We start from the raw sequence: 24,405 nt of genomic DNA on the forward strand, positions 1-24,405 counted from the left end.
CTGCCTCAGATTCCGTGTCTCCTCCTCTCTCTGCCCCTCCCATGCTCATGTTCTGTCTCTCTCTGTCTCTCAATAATAAATAAACGTTAAAAAAAAAAGTTAAAGTAACCATTTTATTCAATATTGTAAGTCACATGAAGAAACAAACCACCACAAGTGAACCAAAAACAATAGGCAAAATCAGAGCCCCAGTAACTCAGATAAAAGTGTAATTGAACTGAGCCTTTAAATTATTTTAAAGAATTAAAGGACTAAAAACGGAAATGACAAAAAAACATCAAGTTAGTGTTGGAGTGGGTAGTGAATGACTGATTTAATAAAGACACAAAAAGAGATTCAATAAATCAAAATGCATTACAGTTAAAACCTAAATGACAAGTGCTACTACTTTCCTCAGTCATCTGGTTTTATATACTTTGACTTTGTCCTTTCACTCACTGTCTGTTCTCTAGAAAAGGAACATTTTAGGAGGATAACCCAGGATCTCTGCTGCCATGGACCTGAATCTCAGTGGACAGGGTATGACTTGTGGATGATTGCAGCCTTTGGTTGAGAGTGGGAATAGAAGTGATTAAGGACTGTGAAAGGGGGATTTTATGGAACTTTGAGAGAAGTCAAGCTTGCAGTGATAATTTAGAGATGGAACAGAAGGAAGGTCTGCAGAAGGTGCTGGGAAAACTTACAGGTTCATGAAGCAGGGAATGAGAATGAAGGTTGTAGAGGTTCATTGCAAATTCAGCTGTCAGTTATCATGTCTCATTCAAAACTCCATGTGTTAGGGTTACCACTGAGTGGGAAGGGACAAATCCTACCCCGAGGCATTGGGCCTGGTGAAGTGGCAGCAGAATTCCTTTTCCACTGAAACTATTAGTTAAGTGCCTAGCCTTCTTGTTCTTCTTTTTTCTCTCCTAGCTTTGTTTATGATGCTAATGAGGAGAGTAGGGACTGGAGTGGTGGCTTGAGTACTTCAGGTGACAGATTGACAACTTTGTTTTATTTTCTTTATGGATGTTCAAATATGTGCCTCTTTTACCTATATACCTAGCCCTCTAAGACTTGTATGGTTAGTTGGAAGTGTTCATATTTTTTGTGTTCATTCATCACTTATTTCTGGATCAGGGACTGAGACCTTGCCACATGTCTTTTGTATCCCTTGCTCCTTTGGACTTTAAAGTTTGATTAATCTAAACAAATTTTTAGGAGGTAATAACCAGTTTAGATCTAGTAGTAGCTTAGGAGTGACTTAGTGAGCAAGATCTCAGAACATTGTCCAGAAGATAAAGAAATGGAAAATGAGAGAGAAGTTAAAAGATAGGAAGAATGGAGTAGGTTACACACAAAAACACAGACACACAGCACATACAAACACATACGTAAATCTTAGAAGAGAAAGGAATAGAAGAAGGCAATATTCAAAGAGATAATAGTTGATAATTTTCCTGACTTGAAGACAAATACTTGAAACTTGTGGCTTAAAAGCACACTCAGCGCCATTATATATACATAAAACTAGATGCCTGGTAGTGGAAGTACAGAACACAATTTAAAAAAAAAAGTCTTGGGGCACCTGGGTGGCTCAGTTGGTTAAGCATCTGAATTCGGCTCAGGTCATGATCTCACAGTTTGTGGGTTCAAGCCCCACAACAGGTTCTGTGCTGATAGCTCAGAGCCTGGAGCTGCTTCGGATTCTGTGTCTCCCTCTCCCTCTACCCCTCCCTGCTTACACTCTGTCTCTCTCTCTCTCAAAAATAAATATTAAAAAAAATTTTTTTAAGGCTTTAGAGCAACTAGAGAGAAAATACAGATAAATTTACAAAGGAGGACATTTATACTGACAGCTGTAGTAGACAACAGAACACCGCAAAACAGTATCTTGAAAATGCTGAAAGAAAAATAAGCCAACCTAGAATTCTACACCCATCTAAATTATCATTCAAGAGTCGTGATGGAATAAACATTTCAAGCAAATTAAGATTACACCACTATTGGAATGTTTACTGAAAGAATTGTGAAAAATGTATTTCCCAAAAGAAGAAAAATAAGCCCAGATAAGGGAATAAGGAGCAAAATGGAAAGGTGAATAAAAAGATATGTGGGTATATATAAGTAAACATATACTGTTTAAATAGTAATTATAATGTTGTCTTAAAGAGTAGTAGGATAGTAGGGAACTAAAGTATTAGGCAAAAATAATATATAAGATAATTGATATCAGAGGAGTGATGAGAATAGTACTTTTTATGGTATATAAATGTACAATAAAAATTTTTTTAATTAATATATACTACTTGGGAAGAGTTGTTGGGAGAGCAGATTATCTGTACAATCTCTATGTCGTTACAAGTTCTATGCCTTTAAAATTCTTGATAATATCCTGATATTTTAGGTGGTTTATGCTGTAATTTCTATATTATAAAAATAAAAGTCTTATTAGAAAAAAATAGCTGAGATAATTTAGAAAATAAAATTGAGGAAGGTGTTATAGGAAGTGGTTCTACCAAGAATGAATTATTATTTTTATTTTTTATTTTTTTATTTTTTTTAAAAAATGAATTATTTTAAAACTATAACAAGAAAACGTGATATTAGTGCAGAATAGACAGACCATTGTAATAGAATATAGAATCCAGAAATAGAATTACACTTATATGGAAAGGATGGATTGTTCATCCAATAGTATTGAGTTATTGGTTAATATAGAAAAAAACAGCCAGTCCTTCTTTTATCCAACCAAATAAATTACTCAACAAATAAATTCCCAAGTGTGGCAAACAAAACAAATTTATATTTTAAAAAGGAAAAACGGGCGCCTGGGTGGCGCAGTCGGTTAAGCGTCCGACTTCAGCCAGGTCACGATCTCGCGGTCCGTGAGTTCGAGCCCCGCATCAGGCTCTGGGCTGATGGCTCAGAGCCTGGAGCCTGTTTCCGATTCTGTGTCTCCCTCTCTCTCAGCTCCTCCCCCGTTCATGCTCTGTCTCTCTCTGTCCCAAAAATAAATAAACGTTGAAAAAAAAAATTTAAAAAGGAAAAACATATGGCCTCAGTGTCTAGAAGAATTACTTGAAGACATAAAGCCCACCTACCACAAAGTAAAAGATAAATTGAACTATAGTCAAATAAAAACATTGAAATCAAAAGACTTCATAAGCAAGGTGGAGATACGAAACACAAATTGAGAAAACATATCTGTAACATAAAATTAATAAAGAATTAGTATCCAAATTTATATTGAGAACTTATACAAAGAAGGAAAGCAACAAATGATATGATTGGACATCTCACAGAAGAAGAATATGAAGTAGCCTGCAAAGAAACAAAAAGTTTTTCTCACTTATTTTTGACTCTCAAAATGTAAACTAAACAATAGGATATGAGTTTATACCCATCAAATTGATTAATGTCTGATAATACCAATTGCTGGTGACCTTGTGCAGCAGAAACCTTCATACAATGCTATTAAGAGAGTATATTTGGTACAGTCCCCTTGAAAAACAATTTGTTGATACCTATGAAAATTGAAGGTGCCTATTTCTTATGATTAATTCTAGACATATATCCTAATAGTATTTTCTTTGTGCCTCAGATCTCTTTTGAAAGCTAGAATAATGTTTTAAGTCTGTATAATAAAATACATAGGATTAAAATGGAAACTGATTATACTGAAATAGTTACAAAAATTTTTAAATATGTGATGTAGTATGCATTACTAGTGCATACTAATAAGAGCAACTGAAAGATCTAATAGCTGTCAATTTCAAAGTAATTTGATTGATGTAAATGGTATTTTGAGATAATCTATAACCACTGTTACATGATATCAAAATATCTAGGGCTATTGGTGACAAAAATCACAAGGATTGCTGAGTGCTCTCAGGTATATATATTCATAATTGATGTATGGGCTTATTTCTGGACTGTCAACACTATTCCTTTGGTCTGTACATCTGTCCTTATGCCAGTACCACACTTTTTTGATTGCTGTAGCTTTGTAATAAGTTAAGAACCTGTGTCCTAGACACACACTTTAATGTATGTCCAGGGAGATTAATACTGTAACACCACTGCAGTATTGAGTAGCAAAAAATGGGGAAGAGTCTAAAGATTAATCAATAGGAGATTATATAAATTGTGATATATTTAGATAGTGAGTAACTGTAACAGTGATAATGAACAAAACCAAGTTACAATAATATGGTAGATATCTTGTAGTCTCCTTGTGTATCATCACGGGTGATCTCAATACTGAATGAAAACAAGCTTTCAAAGAAAACATACTCTGTAACATCATTTTATGAAATTTTAACATTTTAACACGAAGTGTAAATACCCATTTGGGAATGGTATGTCCAAATTCAGGCTAGTGGTTATTAAAGGGTAAGGAATAGTGACGGGGGAAGGACAATCTAGTTACATAGGAGACTTTAATTATATCTAGAATGTTTATTTATGTGATGGACACATTATTGTATGCCTGGAATATTTTGTTAAAATATGTATTGCATGTTTTGATAGAATATTAATATGGCAGAGATAGTTTCAGTTTTAATATATAGAATAATTCAGAGTTTGTTTATTTGGGATTTTGTCAAGGGAAGATCAACAGATTGTTTTTCCCTAGTTCATCTCAGAGAAGTGAATTAACTTACATAGTGCCAGGTACTTTAAACGTGATAAAGCATATCTAGTAGATTAATATATTCATAAAGAAAATTCTGATCAAAGCAAAGACAGAACTAGAATTTATATTTAGATCTTTTTACCTCCAAAATCTCATACCATATTGTTAAGTTGCATATCTAGCAATAATAAATGACTTATTTTAGAAGTGGTAAGTTAACTGCACCTACAAAATGAGACCATCTCTGAGGCATACATTAACAATAAAGATGCTGAAGTAATCTCGAGCATGACATTATAATCTAGTTTTCTTAAAGATACTTTAGCCTGTTGTCATACTGCTGAAAGGCTAAAGAAATTATTGGTCTTTAGCAACTGTAGTGTTCCTGTTTGAAACAGTATTGATCATCATAATTTAGTACACGTTTAGCATTTAAAATTATTTTTGTGTGTTTTTCCATTTGAACTATTTTATTTTTATCCAAGTATAATTAACATAGTGCTATATTAGTTTCGGGTGTGCTGTATGATTCAACAATTATACCTTTCTCAGTACTCATCATGATAGTGTACTCCTAACAGCATTTAAATTTAACTGTGTGACTTCGTGTTTTGTTATTTTAAACCACGTTCTGTTCTGGTTCTTGATTTTAGGATCGAAAATTAACAAAGTCTGAGAGGCAGAGATTTAAAGAAGAGGCAGAAATGTTAAAGGGCCTTCAGCATCCCAATATTGTTCGATTCTATGATTCCTGGGAGTCCACAGTAAAAGGGAAGAAGTGCATTGTTTTGGTGACTGAACTAATGACATCTGGAACACTTAAAACGTAAGTCTATCAATATTATCAAAATTGACCAAGAAGTACGAAAGAACTTGAATTTTCCTATTTTATCAGTCCTGCTTTTTGTCACCCAGTGTACCATGGAGGGAACAATCCTTCCAACTGTTATTAGCACATTTTCTTGCCCACAAAGTCCTCTGGTGTATAAAATGATTTGAAAATTATTCAGTAGTAATATTAAAATGAGAAGTTATTACAGAATAAACCTAGTTATTTTAAACCCTGTTGATTTGGGGTTCTAAAATTGAATGGCTAAGGGATTGCGAAATCAAATGGCAAGGTAGCCCTCTAGTGGTTAAAATGAGGTTGAAGCTTATTGAGAGGACTTCTCCATTTATTTTTATCACCTTGTACAGTTTTTGCTGCATATCTGCAACTATTATGTCAAATGCAAATTGTGCTGTAGCAGTTATCACTAGTTTCATTTGTTATAGTATTAGAAATTAATGCCCAAACAGCTAGACTCATCATTTCTTTCAGGAAAACAGGTCAAATGCAGAAATTTCTTGTTCCCTATTACAGAGTTTTAAAGAGTTGGAGTTTAGCCTTTGGGAATCACAGGTGTTTTCCTCACTCAGAGAGGAAAGTACAAACGACCCTTGAACAGCAGGAAATTAGGGGTACTCACCCTCCATGTAGTTGAAAATCTGAGTATAACTTTTGAATCCTCCAAACAATTACTTAATGGCCTACTGTTCCAGCCTACTGGAAGCCTTACTGATAACATAAACAGTTGATTAACACATATTCGTATATGATATGTATTATTTACTATATTCTTTTTTTTTTTAATGTTTATTTTTGAGAGAGAGCACAAGCAGGGGAGGGGCAGAGAGAGAAGGGGACAGAGGATCCAAAGTGGGCTCCATGCTGACAGCCCAGTGTGGGGCTCGAACTCATGAACTGTGAAATTGTGACCTGAACCGAAGTCAGACGCTTAACCAACTGAGCCACCCAAGCACCCCTTATTTACTGTATTCTTATAATAAAATAAGCTAGAGAAAATAAAATTATGAGAAAATACATTTACAGTGCTATACTGTAAAAATCTGCATATAAGTAGACCTGCAATGTTCAAACCTATATTATTCAAGGGTAAACTGTAGTATAAATTATATGGTTTAAATTTTTTTATTGTGAAGGAATTGGATTTTTTTTAAGTGTCTTTTTTTGTTTGTTTGTTTAAGTTTATTTATCTTGAGAGAGAGGGAGAGAGGGAGAGCAAGCCAGGGAGGGGCAGAGAGAGAGAATCCCAAGCAAGCTCCATGCTGTAGCATGCTGTCAGTGCACAGAGCCCGAAGTGGGGCTCAAACTCATAAACCATGAGATCATGACCTGAGCTGAAACTAAGAGTTGGACGCTTAACTGACTGAGCCACCCAGGTGCCCCAGATACAGATTTTTTTTAATTGTCTCTTTAGTATGTATTAATTTCTGACTACTTTTCTTTAGTTAATACTACTGAGCTGATTCATCACAGGTCTTTGAAACATAGTTTTATATTTCCTGAATGTAGTCACTTGCATGTGTTCTTGGATGCTTAAGATTAACACACTGAAAAGCCAACAAATTATTTCCCCCAAGCAAATTCTAGTTTCCACACCCAGCTTCTCAAGTATTTATGGCAACATCTTTACCCTAGTCATCCAAGCTTCTTGTTATCCAGATGTCTTTTTCTTTCACTAGACTGTGCTCCCTAGCACTATGCTTTAAACTTGGTAAGTATTTGAATGAATTGAGGGAAATTGTGTGGTAGTAGTAGTTTGTGTGTATATCTTCATCTTGAGATTCTTTTCACCAGTTTGGACATATTAATGGACCGTCAGTAGTCTGTCAGGCATACCCTACAGGAGTACTCTATAACAGTTTATTTGTTTTAAAAAGTTTATTGAAAGGCTTTGGGTAACATAGACTAAGCTTCTTTGGAATTCCACCCCCCCCTCCCCACCATCAACAAACTAAAATGTGGAATATAATAAAAGCTTTTTCAGTACATACCCAAGTTTTTAAAGAAAGAAAGAGTGACCTCCAGATGAAAGGACAAGTGGAGGTAACTAAAGACCTAAACAGTAACCAATGTTTTGGCAGTCTGTTGGGTTTTCACATCATATATAGGGCTTGAGGTTTGGATACCAAGAGTTTTATTGTCCATGCCAGGACAAAAGGCCTTAGAACTCAGTAGAGAGGGGAACTTGAACTTAGCTTGTGTCAAAAACCTGAATTATTAATAAAAAGGGAGAACTCTTCACCCCAGCCAGTGAAAGCTACAAGGAATTTTGCCCCTCTGCCCAGCACTTAGGATAAGAGGGGGAGTCCCTATGAAAAAAACCAGAAATCTCAGTTTAGGTCATGTGTAGATGCCTCTATAATATAAATGTAGACTACCAGGTTGGTGCAGGGATCACAAATCAAGGAATGAAGATTCTAATTGGTCCAGAATCCAATGAAAACTCCGAAGGACATTTTCAGCATTTCATTGGTCATTATGTACGTGGATAAAACAGCCCCCAGTGAAGGTGACCTCACAAATTACAAATCACACACAGTAATATGATGATCAGATACAACTGGAAAATAACATTGGAATTAAAGATGCTATTGACAACTCTGAAAGTGAATACAAAATAAGCTTATAAGTACAAAAAGATGTCACTAAAGGTATATGTAAGTATATACAAGTATATAAAGTGATAAAAGGAGAGAAACCATAATGATTAGAAACCATAGTGAAGGAATATAACTACATCAAAAAAGTTCAGGCAGGGGCACCTGGTTGGCTCTGTCAGTAGAGCACGCAACTCTTAATCTCTTGGGATTATGAATTTGAGTCCCATGTTGGGCATAGAGATTACTTTAAAAAAAGAAAGAAAAGAAAGTTCAGGCATAATTAGAAAAGATCGAAAGACTTCTAGAAATAAGAATAAATCATTGGAATGTCTGGGTAGCTTAGTTGGTTGAGTGTCCAGCTCTTGAATTCAGCCCAGGTTATGATCTCATACTTCATGGGTTCGAGCCCTGTGTCAGGCTCTGTGCTGACAGCACAGAGGCTGCTTGGGGTTCTCTTTTTTTTAAGTTTATTCATTTAGTTTTGGTGGGGGGGGAGAGAATGAGCAGGGGAGGAGCAGAGAGAGCAGGAGAGAGAGAATATCCCAAGCAGGCTCATGCTCCACTGTGAGCCTGATGCACTGCTTGATCCCAAGACCCTGGGATCATGGCCTGAGCCAAAATCAAGAGTTGGATGCTTAACCAACTGAGCCATCCAGGCGCACCCCCCCATCTTAATCATTTTTAAATGTACAGTTCAGTAATGTTAAGTACATTCACATTGCTGTGCAGCCATTCTCCAGCACTCTTCAAACCTGCAAAACTAAAACCCATTAACATGATTACTCCAGCCCTTGGCAACCACTGACTGCTTTCTGTCTCTGGTTTTATCTGATCAAGGTATTTCATATAAATGGAATCATAAAATAACGGGGTCTTTTGTGTTTGGCTTCTTTAACTTAGCATAATGTTTTCAAGGTTCGTGATGTAGCATGTATCAGTATTTTATTCCTTTTTATGACTACATAACATTTTGTTTCATGGATATACCACAAATTTGTTTATCCATTTGATCTGTTTCCACCTTTGGCTATCGTGAATAATACTGCTATAAAACATGTGTGTATAAGTTTTTGAGTATATGTTTTCATTTCTTTTGGGTGTATGACTACAAGTGGAATTGCTGAGTCATGGTAATTCTATGTTTAATTTTTTAAGGAACCACCAAACGATTTTTCACAGCAGCTGAACTGTTTCACATTCCCACCAACAATGTATAAGAGTTTCAGTTTCTCCATATCCTTGCCAACACTTGTGTTTTGTATGTTTGTATGTATGTATGTATGTATGCATGTATATATGTATTTTCATAGCCATCCTACCAGGTGTGACATGGTATTTCATTGAGCATCTTGTCATGTGCATGTTGGCTATTTATCTTTGGACAAATGTCTATTCAAGTCCTTTGCCCATTTTTAATTTTTTTTTTTATTGTTGAGTTGTAAGAGTTCTTTATTCTGTAAGCTAAACCTTTCTCAGTACATGATTTGCAAATATTGTCTCCCATTCTATAGGTTATATTTTTACTTCCTTGATAATGTCCTGTGACATACAAAGTTAATGTTGATGAAGTCCAACTTACTTGTTTTTTCTTGTTTGTACTTTTGGTGTTCTATCTAAGAATCTGTTGCCAAAACCAGGGTCATGCAGATTTATCCCTAAGTTTTCTTCTAAAACTTCTACAGGTTTGTCTCTTATATTTAGGTTGTAGTTTTAATTTTAAGTAAATTTTTGCGTGCAATGTGGGATCCAACTTAATTCTATTGCACAGGGATGTCCAGTTATCTAGCACCATTTTGTTGAAGAGACTATTCTTTCCCTATTGAATGGTCTTGTACTCCTGTCAAAAATCCTTGAACTATAGATCTATGGGTTTATTTCTGGACTCTTGATGCTATTCTTTTGGTCTACATATCTGTCCCTATAACAGTATCACACTGTTTTGATTACTGTAGCTTTTGTAATATGTTTTCAAATTCAGAAGTGTGAGTTCTCCAATTTTGTTCCACTTTTTCAATATTGTTTTGGCTGTTTGGGGCCCCTTGCAATTCCATGTGAACTTGAGAATTATTTTTCCATTTCTGCAAAAAGGCTGATAGAATTTTGATTGTCAAATACAGTTATAGATACGTTGAATCTGTAGGCCACTTTGGGTAGTATTGTCATTAACTATATTAAGTTTTCCAACCCATGAACATGAGATATTTTTACATTTTATTTAGTTTTTCAATGGTTTTTTTCTAGTTTCCAATGTTTAAGTCCTTTGCTTTGTTGGTTAAATTTATGCCTAGGTATTTTATTCTTTTGGATGCTGTTGCAAATGAAATTGTTTTTTTAATTTCCTGTATAGGTTGTTAATTGTTGGTATATAGAACACAACTCATTTGTGCATGTTGATCTTGCACTCTTGCAACTTTGATGAATTCTGTTATTAACTCTAGTTGTGTGGGTTGGGGGCGAGAGTATGTGTGTTCGTTCTTTGGGATTTTCTATATATAGGATGTTGGCATCTATAAATAATAGTTTTACTTCCCTTCTAATTTGAATACTTTTATTTCTTTATCTTGCTTAATTGCTCTGGCTAGAATTTCTAGTACAATGTTGAGTAACAGTGGTTATCCTTGTCTTATTCCTAATCTTACTGGGAAAGCTTTCAGTGTTTCACCATTAAGTATGATATAAGCTTTGGGTTTTTCATAATTGTTCTGTCATGTTTTCTCCTTATTCCTAGTCTGAGTATTTTTATCATAGAAAGATACTGGATTTTGTCTAATGCTTTTTCTGCATAAGTTGAGATGATCATAGTTTTTTTTCCCCCTTTGTTCTATTAATGAAGTATATCATGCTGACTGATTTTTTTCTAAAATTGAGAGATACTTCCATTTCATGGATAAATTGCACATGGATAAATTCCATGTGGTCATGGTGTATAATCCTTTTACTGTGCTGTTGGATTCAGTTAGGTGATGTTTTCTTGATGACTTTTGCATCTATATTCATAAGAGATATTGGCATGTAGTTTTCTTGTGGTGTCTTTGCTATCAGGGCTGTACTGGCCTCATTGAGTGACTTAAGTGTTTCCTCCTTTTCTACTTTTTGGAAGAGTTTGAGAAGGATTAGCCTTTTTCCTTTAAATGTTTGGTAGAACTCAACAATGAAACCATGTAGTCCTGGACTTTCCTTTGTTGGGAGGTTTCTTGAGGGAATGTTCCATGTGTTCTTGAGAAGAATATATATTCAACTGTTGTTGGGTGTCATGTTCCATATGTTTCTGTTATGTCTAGGTGGTTTTATAGTGTTGTTCAAGTCCTTTACCGCCTTAATGGTCTTCTGTCTAGATGCTTTACCTGTTTTTGAAAGTAGGCTATTGAAGTCTCCAACTATTGCTATATAGAACTGTGTACTCCTCCTTTCAGTTCTGTCTATATTTGCTTGGTGTATTTAGGAGCTCTGTTTGTGTATTATGTTTATAATTGTTATAATCTTCTTGACAAATTGACCTTTTATCAATATATAATATTCTTTATCTCCTGTATCAGTTTTTTATTTTGTCTATTTTATCTGATACTAACATTGCCACCTCACTCTTGGTTACTGTTTGCATGGAATATCTTTTTCTGTCCTTTCATTTTCTGGGTGGGTCTTTGAATCTAAAGTGAGTCTGTTGAGACAGCATATGGTTGAATCGTAGATCTCCATTGTGCCATCTCTGTCTTTTGATTAGAAAATTCAGTCCATTTATACTTGAAGGAATTAGTGATAAGGAAGCAATTTTGCTAATTTTTTGGTATATTTTAATACCTTTTTTGTTCCTTGTCTCTGTTGCTGTTTTTATTAATTGATTTTTTTTATTGTACCATTTTAATACTCTTCTCATTTCCTTTGTACGTGTTTTTTAGATATTTTCTAGTGGTTACCTTAGGAATTACAATGAACACCACAAACAGTCTTGTTTGAAATGTTACCAACTTAGCTTCAGTAGCTTCAGAATCTTTGCTCCTATACAGCTGTGCACCTCTTTTGTGTTTTTGTAGATTTTGCAAAGATGCAAATTGCATCTTTATTCATTGTGTTCCCATTAATTCAGATTTATAATTAGTGATTTATGTGTTCGCCTTTTAAATCATGTAGGAAATGAACAAAGGAGTTACAAACCAAAAATATGTTAATACTGGTTTTTATATTTAGCGATGTATTTACCTTTACCAGAGATTTTATTTCTTCCTAAAGCTTCAAGTTACTGTCCAGTGCCCTTTTGTTTTAGCCTCAAGAACTTGCTTTGCATTTCCTGTAGAGCAGGTGTTCACACAACAGGCACCCCAGCTTTTATTTATCTGGGCATGTCTTAATATTGCCTTCATTTTTGAAGGATACTTGTGCTAGATACAAAATTCTTGGTTGATGGTTGGAAAACCCCTTTCAGCAGTTTAAATATGTCATTCGTCTGCTTTCTAGCCTCCATAGTTTCTGCTGATAAGTTGGATGATAGTCTTGTTGAGGATCTCTTGATCATGATGAGTTGCTTCTCTCTTGCTTTCAAGATTCTCTCTGCCTTTGGCTTTCAGCAGGTTGAGTGTAATATATCAGTGTGAATCTCTGTATCCTTCATGGAGTTTGTTGAGCTTCTTAGGTAGAATCATGTCTTTTAGCAAATTTAGAAAGTGTGTGGCCATTATTTTATCAAATACTCTTTCTCCTTTCTTATTTGGGGCTCCAATTATGCATGTTGATCAGCTTGGTGGTATCCCACAGGACTCTTAGGCTCTATTGAGTTTTCTTTGTTTTTCTTTTCTTTCTGCTCCTCAGACTACATAATTTCAATTGACATATTTTCAGGTTTGCATGTTCTTTCTTCTGCTTGTTCTATCTGTTGTTGAAACCTTTTAGTGGATTTTTCATTTCAGTTATTTCATTTTTCAGACTTCTGCTTGGGTCTTTTTAATAATGTCTTTATTGGTATTCTCTGTTGAGCTAAAATTTCCTGTACTCTAGTATTTAGCAGCCATTGTTCTTAGTATTTAGTCTTCCAATTTTTTAGGATGGATACCATAATTAACCCTATTTAACCATGAGTTGGTTGTCAGTTTATATTAAATAATTCAGCTTTGAAAAGCTGATTAGGAGCTATGGTTATGAGGGCAGGACTTTTCAACTGCTAGGCTTCTCTTCAAGGTGATTGGGCATGCGTCAGCCATAATGAAGGACTTGGAGATTCTGTTATCAGGGTGAGCCTTTATTCAGTCAGTCAGTCAGTCAATCTTCTGCACTGATGATATTTGGTTGTCACTTTTTTCTTATTGGTTAAGGTGGTACTTAACTAATATCCCTAGCTTTAGCACCACTTCTCATTGTCATATTTAGCTTTTCTGGGTTTAGAAATGTCCCGTTTATAGTTGTATGGGAAAATTGGATCTCTTCTTGTCCACAATCTTCCCTTTCAAATACTGCTGCGGTAATCATGTGTATACCTATGTCCTTATTTATTTCTGTAGAAAGGTTTCTAAAAACAAAAAGTGACTTAAAGTACAGTAAAACCTTGGATTGTGAGTAACTTGTTCTGCGAGTGTTCTGCAAGACGAGCAAACATTTCTAATAAATTTTAACTTGAGAAGCAACTGATGTCTTGTAATACGAGTTGTATGTGATGCTTGATCACAACTGATCCAGTGGTTCTTGAAGTTAGCTTTGATACACAAGTGCTTTGGACTACCAGCATGTTTCCAGAACAAAATATACTCACAAACCAAGGTTTTACTGTGTATGTGTAATTTTACTGTATATGTGTAGTTTTATTTTAATTATATGTATATGTTGATTGAATTAAATGTAAAAAGAAAACTTAATAGTCTCCACTAGAAGTGGAAGTGACTTGGTTATTAACATTGCCTGAAATGTATGCCATATCGAAGGTTTTAAAATCCAGAATGTTTAAAAAAAATTTTAATGTTTATTTTTTAAAGAGAGAGCAAGAGAGAGAACGAGAGATGGCACTAGTGGGAGAGGGGTAGAGAGAGAGGGAGACACAGAATCCGAAGCAGGCTCCAGGCTCCACGCTGTCAGTACAAAGCCTGACATGGGACTCAAACTCACCAACCTCAAGATCATGACCTGAGCCGAAGTTGGATGTTCAGCCAACTGAGCCACCCAGGCATCCCTGAAATCCAGTATGTTTAAAATTGAACTTCATGAAAATTAAAAATTTCTGTACATTGATATTATTGATAGAGTAAAAAGAGAATTCACAGAATAGAAGAAGATATTTGCAAATCATTTAACTCAAAAGGGATTAATGTCTAGAATATACAGAGAATTCTTAAAACTCGACAACATTAAATACAGCAAACAATCCTATTCAAAAATGGGCAAAGAAAAAAAATGGGCAAAGGGCCTGGATAGACATTTCACTAAAAAAGATATACAAATTGGCCAAGAAACACATGAAAAAGATGCTCACCACCACTAGTTATTAGGGAAACACAAATCAAAATCACAATGAGATACCACCTGATTCATACCTGTTAGAATGGCTAGTATCAAAAAGACAAAACAAGTGTTGGCAAGAATGTGGAGAAAAGGGAACCATTGTGCATTGTTGGTAGACATATAAATTGATGTAGCCATTATGGAAAACAGTATGGGGTTCCTCAAAAATTTAAAAATAGAACTACCATATGATCCAGCAGTTTGACTTCTGGGTATTTATCTGAAGAAAATGAAGACACTAATTTGAAAAGATATATGTAGGGGCGCCTGGGTGGCGCAGTCAGTTAAGCGACCGACTTCAGCCAGGTCACGATCTCGCGGTCCGTGAGTTCGAGCCCCGCGTCGGGCTCTGGGCTGATGGCTCAGAGCCTGGAGCCTGTTTCCGATTCTGTGTCTCCCTCTCTCTCTGCCCCTCCCCCGTTCATGCTCTGTCTCTCTCTGTCCCAAAAATAAATAAACGTTGAAAAAAAAATAAAAAAAAAAAAAAAAGAAAAGATATATGTACCCCGTGCTCATAACGGCTTTATTTACAGCAGCCAAGCCATGGAAGTAACCTAAGTGTCCATCAATGGATGAATGGATAAAGAAGAGGTGGTGTGTGTGTATGCATGTATGTACACAATCTGTATATACAATAGATTATTATATTATTCATCCATAAAAAAGAAAATTTTGCCATTTGTAACATTGTGGATGGACTTGGAAAGCATTATGCTAAGTTAAAGAAGTCAGATAAAGACAAATACTGTATGATCTCACTTCTGTGTGAATCTAAGAAAAATGAAAAATAAAATACCCAACAACAAAAACCAAACTCATAAATACAGAGAACAGATTGGTGATTGCCATAGGTGCAAGGATGGAAGTGGAATGTGTATAATGGGTGACGGTGGTCAAAAGGTACAAGCTTTTAGTTATAAAATAAGTTTTGGGGATGTAATGTACAGCATAGTGACTATAGTTAATAATGCTCTATTGTGTATTTGAAAGTTGCTAAGAGAGTAAATCTTAAAAGTTCTCATAAGAAAAAATATCTGTGTGGTGATAGATGTTAACTAGACTTATTGTGGTGACCATTTTGCAGTATATACCAATCATCTTGAAATCAATCATGTTGTACATCTGAGATAAATATAATGTTATATGTCAATAATATTTCTACTTAATTACCATAAGATCTAACACTTTCACTTGTGGGTTTATACCTAAAAGAATGAAAGCAGAGTCTCAAAGAGATATTTGTATACTCATATTTATAGCAGCATTATTCACAGTAGCTAAAAGGTAGAAGCAGCCCAAGGGTCCATTAAGGAAAGAATGGATAATCAAAATGTGGTATATATGTACAGTGGAATATTTTTTAGCCTTAAATGGTAAGGAAGTTCTAACATATGCTGTAATACAAGTGAACCTTGAGGGCGTTGTGTGACGTGAAATAAGCCAGTCACAGAAAGTCACATACAGATATACTGTTTGATTTCACTTTATGAGTTACCTAGAGTAGTCAAATTCATAGAAACACAAAGTGGAATGAGAGTTGCCAGAGCCCAAATGGAGAAGGTTTTTGGGAATTACTGTTTAATGGGTATAAAGTTTCAGGTTTTTTTTTTTTGTTTGTTTTGTTTTTAATTTTTTTTCAATGTTTATTTATTTTTGGGACAGAGAGAGACAGAGCATGAACGGGGGAGGGGCAGAGAGAGGGAGACACAGAATCGGAAACAGGCTCCAGGCTCTGAGCCATCAGCCCAGAGCCCGATGCGGGGCTCGAACTCACGGACCGCGAGATCGTGACCTGGCTGAAGTCGGTCGCTTAACCGACTGCGCCACCCAGGCGCCCCTAAAGTTTCAGTTTTTAAGATGAAGAGAGTTCTGGAGATAGATGGTGGTGATGATTTTCTAATAGTATGAATTACTTAGTATCACTGTAAAATGGTAAATATTGGGGTGTCTGGGTGGCTCAGTCAGTTGAGTGTCTGACTCTTGATTTCTTCTCAGGTCATGATCCAGGGTCACGGGATCTGCACTGAGTGTGGAGCCTGCTTAAGATACTCTCTCTTGGGGCACCTGGGTGGTTCAGTCAGTTGGGCATTGGCTCAGGTCACGGTCTCATGGTTTGTGGGTTCAAGCCTCCAGGCTCTGGAGCCTGCTTCAGATTCTGTGTTTCCCTCTCTCTCTGTCCCTCCCCCACTTGCACTCTGTGTCTGTCTGTTTGTCTGTCTGTCTGAAAAATAAATAAAAATTAAAAAAAAAAAAAGATATTCTCCCTTTTAAGGGAGCCTAGGCAGCTCAGTCAGTTAAGCATCTGACTTTAGCTCTGGTCATGATCTTGCTGTTGGTGAGTTCCAGCCCTGCATCAGCCTCTGTTCTAACAGCTCAGAGCCTGGCTCTGGCTTCAGATTCTTTGTCTCCCTCTATCTCTGCCCCCCCCCCCCCTCAAAAAAGAAACATTTAAAAAATATTTTTAAAAAAAGATACTCTGTGTCCCTCTTCCCCTTTCCCCGACTCGGACGTGCATTCTCTCTCAAATAATTAATTAGTTAAATGGTATATATTATGTGCATTTTGTCTTAAAATGGGAAATCCACTGTGTTGAATTTTCTCAAAAACTTGATACATAGGAAAAGAAATTTTTTTCTAATTTTTTTTTCAAATGTTTACTTATTTTTGAGAGACAGGGTGTACGGGGGAGGGCCAGAGAGAGAGGGAGACAAAGGATCTGAAGTGGGAAGTGGCCACTGCGCTGACAGCATAGAGCTGGATGCAGGGCTTATACTCAGGAACCGTGAGATCATGACCTGAGCCGCAGTTGGTCACTAAACGACTGAGTCACCCAGGCTCCCTTGAAAAAGAAATTTTTAAAGAGCAATCTCCTTCATGAATATCAATGCAAAGATCCTTTACAAAATAATAGCAAATTGGATCCAGCAATCCAATATATGAAAATCAAAGAGGGTATCACAAAGTTGGTTTAACATTGAATTAATCAATGTTATTCACCACATTAACAGAATAAAGGAGAAAATTCATATGATCATTTCAAAATATGTGTAAAAGTATTTGACAATTCAGTATCTATCTGTGGCTAAAAACTCTTATTCAAACTAGGAGTAGTGGGGAACTTCTTCAAACTGAGAAACAACTTCCACCAAAAAGCCTATAGCTAATGTTGAGCTTAACTGTTTCCCCTGAGATGAGGAACAAAGCAAGAATGCTTTTTTTAACCACTTACATTCACTGTGGTTTTAGAGGCCCACCCACTGCAATAAAGCATAAATATAGGGAAAACTAGTATTACGGGCATAAAGATTGGAAAGGAAGAAATAATACCATTGCCCTTGATTGCAGATTATGTAATTGTTTACATAGAAAATTCCAGTGATTCTAAACAAATTTAATGAAGTTAAGAGATACAAGGTTAAGATATAGTTACCTATTATATTTTATATACTTGATCATTTTATAAATGATACAGACTCAACTTATCCCCAAAATTTTATTAAACAATTTTTCAGTTATACAGAAAAGTTGAAAGAATTACACAATGAACACACATATTCACTCCCTAGATTCTGTAGTTTATTAACTTGCCGTATTTACTTTACCACATATGTCCATCTGATTATTCCCCTATCTTAATTTTGTTCATTCCAGAATAAGTTGTTGCATCAGTAATATTTCACATGTAAACACTTAAGTGCTCATTTCATTAGAGTTCTCATACTGTATTTATATGCTTTGTTTTTCCTTACAGTGAAATTTGAGTACAGTGAAAAGTGTAACAGTGGTATCATTCTGTGAGTTTTGACAAAAGCATTCACTCATGCAGTAAAAACTATTAAGTTATAGAACATTCTTATTATCTTAGTAAATGCTCTTATGGCTCTTCCTGGGTAGCCCTTCCTCACCCTCCAGAGGTAACTATGTTTCAATATTTGTTTAAACTATAAAACCAACTTTCACCATTAGATTTCTTTGATTACCTCATCCAAGGGAAGTAGAATTTCATTTTAGTTCCTGTATTAGCTTTTTAGTTAAAACCTGTGTGTGTGTGTGTGTGTGTGTGTGTGTGTGTGTGTGTGTGTGTTTTAAAACAGTTGCTGTGGAGATTGTGTTTATATCTGTAACTTTTCACAATAAACTTTGGGTTGATACTGTACAATTTCATGTAAAGTAAAGGAACCTTACACAGATAAAGTTTCAATTATCCCTAATACTTGTTTTTTATGCTATATAATTTTTATGTATGCTATATTCACATATTCTATAGAACCTATAATACAGTGTTATAAATTGTCCTTTAATTAGCCATATGTATTTTAAAGATAGCATGAGGCTAATGTAATCTTTTATATCTTCATACTTTTCCTGAATATTTTCAGAAAAAAAGCCAATCCAGAAACTTTATCTTTCCCTCAGTGAGTAGCATCAGAAATCTCTGTTCCATTCGTTTAGCATTAGCTGGGCTGCTTTCAATCTGCTGCTCCACATATACATATTTCAGAGGTCAACCAGAGATTTGGGCAGAATGAATATGCAGGATTTGGGGCTTCTCTTCAGTATCACACTTCTCTGTCCTGTCCACTGGAACTCTCTGTGGTGATGAAAATGTTTTATATCTGTACTATCCAAATGGTAATCACTTGACACATGTGGCTGTTGAGCACTTGAAATGTGGCTAGTGCAGCTGAAAAATAGATTTTTTAATTTTAATTAATTTGTATTTAAGTATATTCACATTTATTTAGTGAATACTATATTAAGCAGACTATCATGATAGAAAGTTCTGTTGGATAGCACTGTTCTAGCTGCTATGGTCATCTTGAACTCTGTCCTCCATTCCTCAGCTAATAAGGCTGTAGGCTTCTATTTAGATTTGAGCTGACCTACAGAGTCAGGCAGGAGCCTTTCCTCAGCTGAGGAGATTTAGAAAATAGAAACTCAAGCAGTGCTTTCTTTTTTCCCTAATATGAACTCCCTTCCAATTTATGCCAGATTTTGATTGCTCTCCAGAGCCTTGAGGTAGTTGTTTTTTGTATATTTTTACTACAGTTTATAATTATATCTGTGTCTAGTAAGAATTATTCCACCATTTACCAGAAGTCAAACTCTACCCCTTAACTTTTATTTTTTATTTTTATATGTGTTGTTTATTTTTCTACCTCTTAACTTTTAAGTTATTTTAGTAGTGACCCAATTTTAAGGAATTCATTTTTTTGTGCTTTGTTATTAGAATTCATTTACCAACCACTTATTATCATCCTTTCCCCTTTAACTTTGCTAAAAGTATCACTAACCTTTAAGGTTACTGAATCTTAATATTGTAAATTTGATACTCCCATCTCAGATATGTTAGAATTTAATGGAATTCTTCAAAGCAGCAACCTCGTATCATTGATAACCTGTTTGGTATACTTTGCCTTCTCTAGGTATCTGAAAAGGTTTAAGGTGATGAAGATCAAAGTTCTAAGAAGCTGGTGCCGTCAGATCCTAAAAGGACTTCAGTTTCTTCATACCCGAACTCCGCCTATTATTCACCGAGATCTTAAGTGTGACAACATCTTTATCACTGGCCCTACAGGCTCAGTCAAGATTGGAGACCTAGGTCTGGCAACTCTGAAGCGGGCTTCTTTTGCCAAGAGTGTGATAGGTATGTTTCAGGTGTACCTTGCATCCTAGCTGGGTTTCTGATATTCCTTTTATTTAGAAACTTGACCCTCTCAGAGCTTTTATTATGTGAAATAAACCTTCAGAAATTCATAGCTTGAACTCAGGAAGTGATCGTTTCTACTTATGAGATGTGGAGTTCTCTGTATGCTTCTAGAATCATCTTGAAGACTAACGATGTTTTGTAAAATCATGAGAAGTAACGTGAACTTTGTTGATAAAACCTTATGTAACTATCAATCTTACTGGGTTATCCTGTTGATACTTAGTATTATATAATTATGTATGTAATAAATATAGTTACTTTCCTATAAAGGTAACTGAATTTATATGCAGTTTAGTTTCTAAAAAAAGTATTAGATATATATTATTATTCAAAAGTATCTACCTATTAAGACTTTATTTTAAAATGTGAAAATAAGAGTTCTGAAAGCTTGGTTTTCTCAATTATTTTCTTATAGTTAGCTTCAGAAGATATATCTGAAACGAGACTTTTTTTCAACCTTAGTGGTATTTGGGGTTGGATAGTTCTTTGTTGTAAGGGCTTTCTTGTTCATTGTAAGATTATTTGGATGATGCCAGGAGCACACCACACCCCCTTTAAACTCATCTCCCCCCCCAACCCCACCAGCCAGTTGTTAAAACCAAAAATGTCTCAGGACATTGCAAAATGTCCCCTGGTAACAAAATTGTCCCCTCTTGTTAAGAATCACTGATCTAAAGAACAAGGCTGTCCTTTCAGACTTTCAACTACATGTTAGAGTCTTGCAGCTGGGAAAATAATTTAATGCTTACTATTTTGGTAAGCTTTCACTCTCTGAAGAGGACATGACAGTTTGAACACTTGAAATCACATATACTTTATTCTCCCTCTCAAAGATGGCAACAACAGGGAAACCATTCATTTTTAAGTGGGCTAGAATTTTACGTGTTAATAAGAAAACTATATAACACCAGTAATGTATACATTCTTATCAAATAGTGTTCTCTTTACAGGGGTACCCAGGTGGCTCAGTCAGTTAAGTGTGTCTGACTTCAGCTGAGGTCATGATCACACAGTTCATGAATTAGAGCCCCACGCCTGGCTCTCTGCTAACAGTTCAGAGCCTGGAGCCTGCTTTGGAGTCTGTGTCTCCCTCTTTCTTTGCCCCTTCCCTGCTCACACTAAGTCAGTCAGTCTCTTTCTCTCTCAAAAATAAGTAAACATTAAAAAAAAAATAGAATATTATGTGACTTGGATTAGGAATGCTGTTTTTTAAATTTTTTTTTTAAATTTCTTTTGTTTTTTTTTTTTTTTTTTTAATTTCTTTTTGAGACAGAGAGAGACAGAGCCATGAGCAGGGGCAGAGAGAGAGGGAGACACAGAATTCGAAGCAGGCTCCAGGCTCTGAGCTGCCAGCACAGAGCCCAACACAGGGCTTGAACTCACAGGACCATGAGATCATGACCTGAGCTGAAGCTGGACGCTTCACCGACTGAGCTACCCAGGCACCCCTGTTTTTAAATTTTCTTAATACAGATTAACAAGAAGAATTGGGAAAGTTATTTAAAGCTGAATTTCCTTTTTTGTCTTGTTATAGGAAAAGGAAACATTTATTTCTTTGACTTTTTAGCACCTTAAAAATCTCTAACCTGGGAGAGGTGGTTTTTTTTTTCCTATTTTGCTTAAATCATTGTGTGTAAGCCTGTTCTTGGAAATATCCTATAATTTGAAGTACCCAGAATTAATTTCTTTGGAAACATCAGAAAACCTGGTCTATGGAATCACACGTGCTATGCTCATAACTCAGTCTGTATTTAAGTTCTCTATTTGTGTGTGTTTGGTTTTTGCCTGTAAAATGTCCCTTACTATATTTCTTTATATGCAGTAGGCTTATTTGTGTACTGCAGGTGGTATGGTAAGTCTGTGAAGAAAGGGGCTCTGGAGAGTGGCCTTTTTGACAATTACACTTTATTCTTTTAAAAAACACTGAATATTAGATTTTTCACTGCAAGGTCGCCTTAAAAAAGTGAAACTGATCAGGTGGAATGTTAATGGCAAAAAATTAGCTGTGAATATTATCCTTGCATCTACCATACAGTAGAGGGCAGACAAGTATTTTGATCTTTTTTTAACTTGTCCTGTCTTACTGGTGCCATTATATCTCTATTTCTTTCTAGTCTCTTACCTTTTCCTTCCATTTGTTTTCATGATGAGTTATATTAATTTATCTCATATCCAAGTCTCTATTTTGACATTGTATAACAGTAATCCGTTTGGAACAGTAAACAGACACTTGACCCTGTTCCAGTTTCTTTTATGAAGGCCATGCAGCAGAAGATCTATAAGATACTTGGTGGGACAGACTAAGTTTTTATTCTTCCTCCCTGCTCCTGCCACTCTACTCTCTCTTCCCTCTCCTTCCATTCCATTCCCTCTCCTTCCATTCCCTTCCCTCCCCTCTTCCCTCCCCCCTTCCCTCCTCTTCTCTCTTCCCTTCCGTTCCCTCCACATTCTTCTCTCTCACAGGTCAACCCTCTGCTTCTCCCCCAGGTGAGAAACATCTGTAGCTTCTGCTCACATTAAATCTGAATTGTTCTTTTAATTTAAGGTACCCCAGAGTTCATGGCCCCTGAGATGTATGAGGAAAAATATGATGAATCTGTTGATGTTTATGCTTTTGGGATGTGCATGCTTGAGATGGCCACATCTGAATACCCTTACTCAGAGTGCCAAAATGCTGCGCAGATCTACCGTCGAGTGACCAGTGTAAGTCTTCCCCTAAATAATTATTGAGCTTAAGTCACATCTGAAAAGGAATGCCAAGGTGGATAACATCGAACCATGCAAAAGGAAACAATGGTAGAAAGCACACTCAGTTGTTGGGGGAAGAGGGAGTTGAAAGATTTTATTTCTCTGATTTAGTGAGAGCAAAAATAAAGATCAGAAAGTACCACTATATTCTGGATCCTCCTTGCCTTCATTTAAACTTTTGTTTTGAGATATATTATATTTAAACATACTGTCATTACTAGTTTTCAACTCCCTGTTTATTCATCTAAGTTCTCATTCCTTCCCACCATAAAAGGTTTTATCTGAATTAAAAAGTAGTGCTCTTAAGTTGCTTTGTTCACAGACTTTTCCTTAAATGTTTTAAAATTTATTTATGAATTTATTAAATCATTTATAAGTACCACAGGGTTTAAGGCCTAACAGTAATTTCTGGATCATCTAATAATACCCTAACCTATTAAAATATTTCCCGTAATATCGGCTTATAGTCAGTGTTTAAAATAGGGCCCATTGGCGGGGTGGGGGGGAGGGGAGGGTTGGTGATGGGTATTGAAGAGGGCATCTTTTGGGATGAGCCCTGGGTGTTGTATGGAAACCAATTTGACAATAAATTTCATATATTAAAAAAAATATAGCGCCCATCAACATCCACGGAAAATATTTTACTGTTACGTTTCTCTTTTTTTAATGTTTTTTTATTTATTTTTGAGAGAGAAAGAGAGAGAGTGAGCAGGGTAGGGGCAGAGATAGAGACACAGAATCCGAAGCAGGCTCCAAGCTGTCAGCACGGAGCCCGATGTGGGGCTTGAACCCACAAACCATGAGATCATGACCTGAATCGAAGTCAGATGCGCTCAACCAACTGAGCCACCCAGGCGCCGCTGTTATGTCTCTTAATGTGTAACTATTATCCCCTACTTTTATTTTGTCTCAGGCTGGGTAGGGCAAGAGTAATGTAGTAAACGTAGTTAGTTTAGCCTTCAGAGAATTCTAATTAAGTATTGTAATCACTATTCCACAGTTTTGCCCTTAGAAAGTTCATCTGCTTTACCTCTTAGAGTTCTATGAATTTCAATTTTAAGTCTTTTATTCTAATTCCCCTTTCTTCCCCCAGTACCTAATAATTTACATCATCGTTTTTTTCCTTTGAGGGTAAGATGGGCTATTTGCTGGGTAGTTCCCCCTGTATTTTATTTAGAATTCTTGAAACCTCAAGAAGTATATTTGATTTCTTGGTTTTTTTACTCACTAGTTCCTATTTATCAGGTTCTTGGTTCAAAATAACTCTTAGATATAAGCCTTCTTCATTCCCATTGTCAGAACTCTAATACTTATACTTCACACCTTACACTATCATCTTGAAGTAGTTAACGTTATGAATTTGTTTTTCTGCTTCACTTGAACTAGTTGAACTTTCTTGCTA

General features: G+C 35.8%; 1 protein-coding gene across 25 annotated transcripts in view; it reads left to right on the forward strand.

Annotated features, from left to right (window-relative positions):
- Positions 1-24,405, forward strand: part of WNK1 (WNK lysine deficient protein kinase 1) — a 162,866-nt gene that overhangs the window by 65,064 nt on the left and 73,397 nt on the right. For all 25 annotated transcript variants that reach the window (XM_040462837.1, XM_040462841.1, XM_040462840.1 and 22 more), the window contains exons 2-4: positions 5,272-5,444; positions 19,972-20,192; positions 22,801-22,958. In XM_040462837.1, the coding sequence (XP_040318771.1) occupies positions 5,272-5,444; positions 19,972-20,192; positions 22,801-22,958 (552 nt within the window). The remainder of the gene's footprint in view (positions 1-5,271; positions 5,445-19,971; positions 20,193-22,800; positions 22,959-24,405) is intronic.

The sequence above is a fragment of the Herpailurus yagouaroundi genome, unplaced genomic scaffold (assembly GCF_014898765.1).
Source record: "Herpailurus yagouaroundi ecotype Mexico unplaced genomic scaffold, PumYag 355, whole genome shotgun sequence".
Lineage (NCBI taxonomy): Eukaryota > Metazoa > Chordata > Mammalia > Carnivora > Felidae > Herpailurus > Herpailurus yagouaroundi.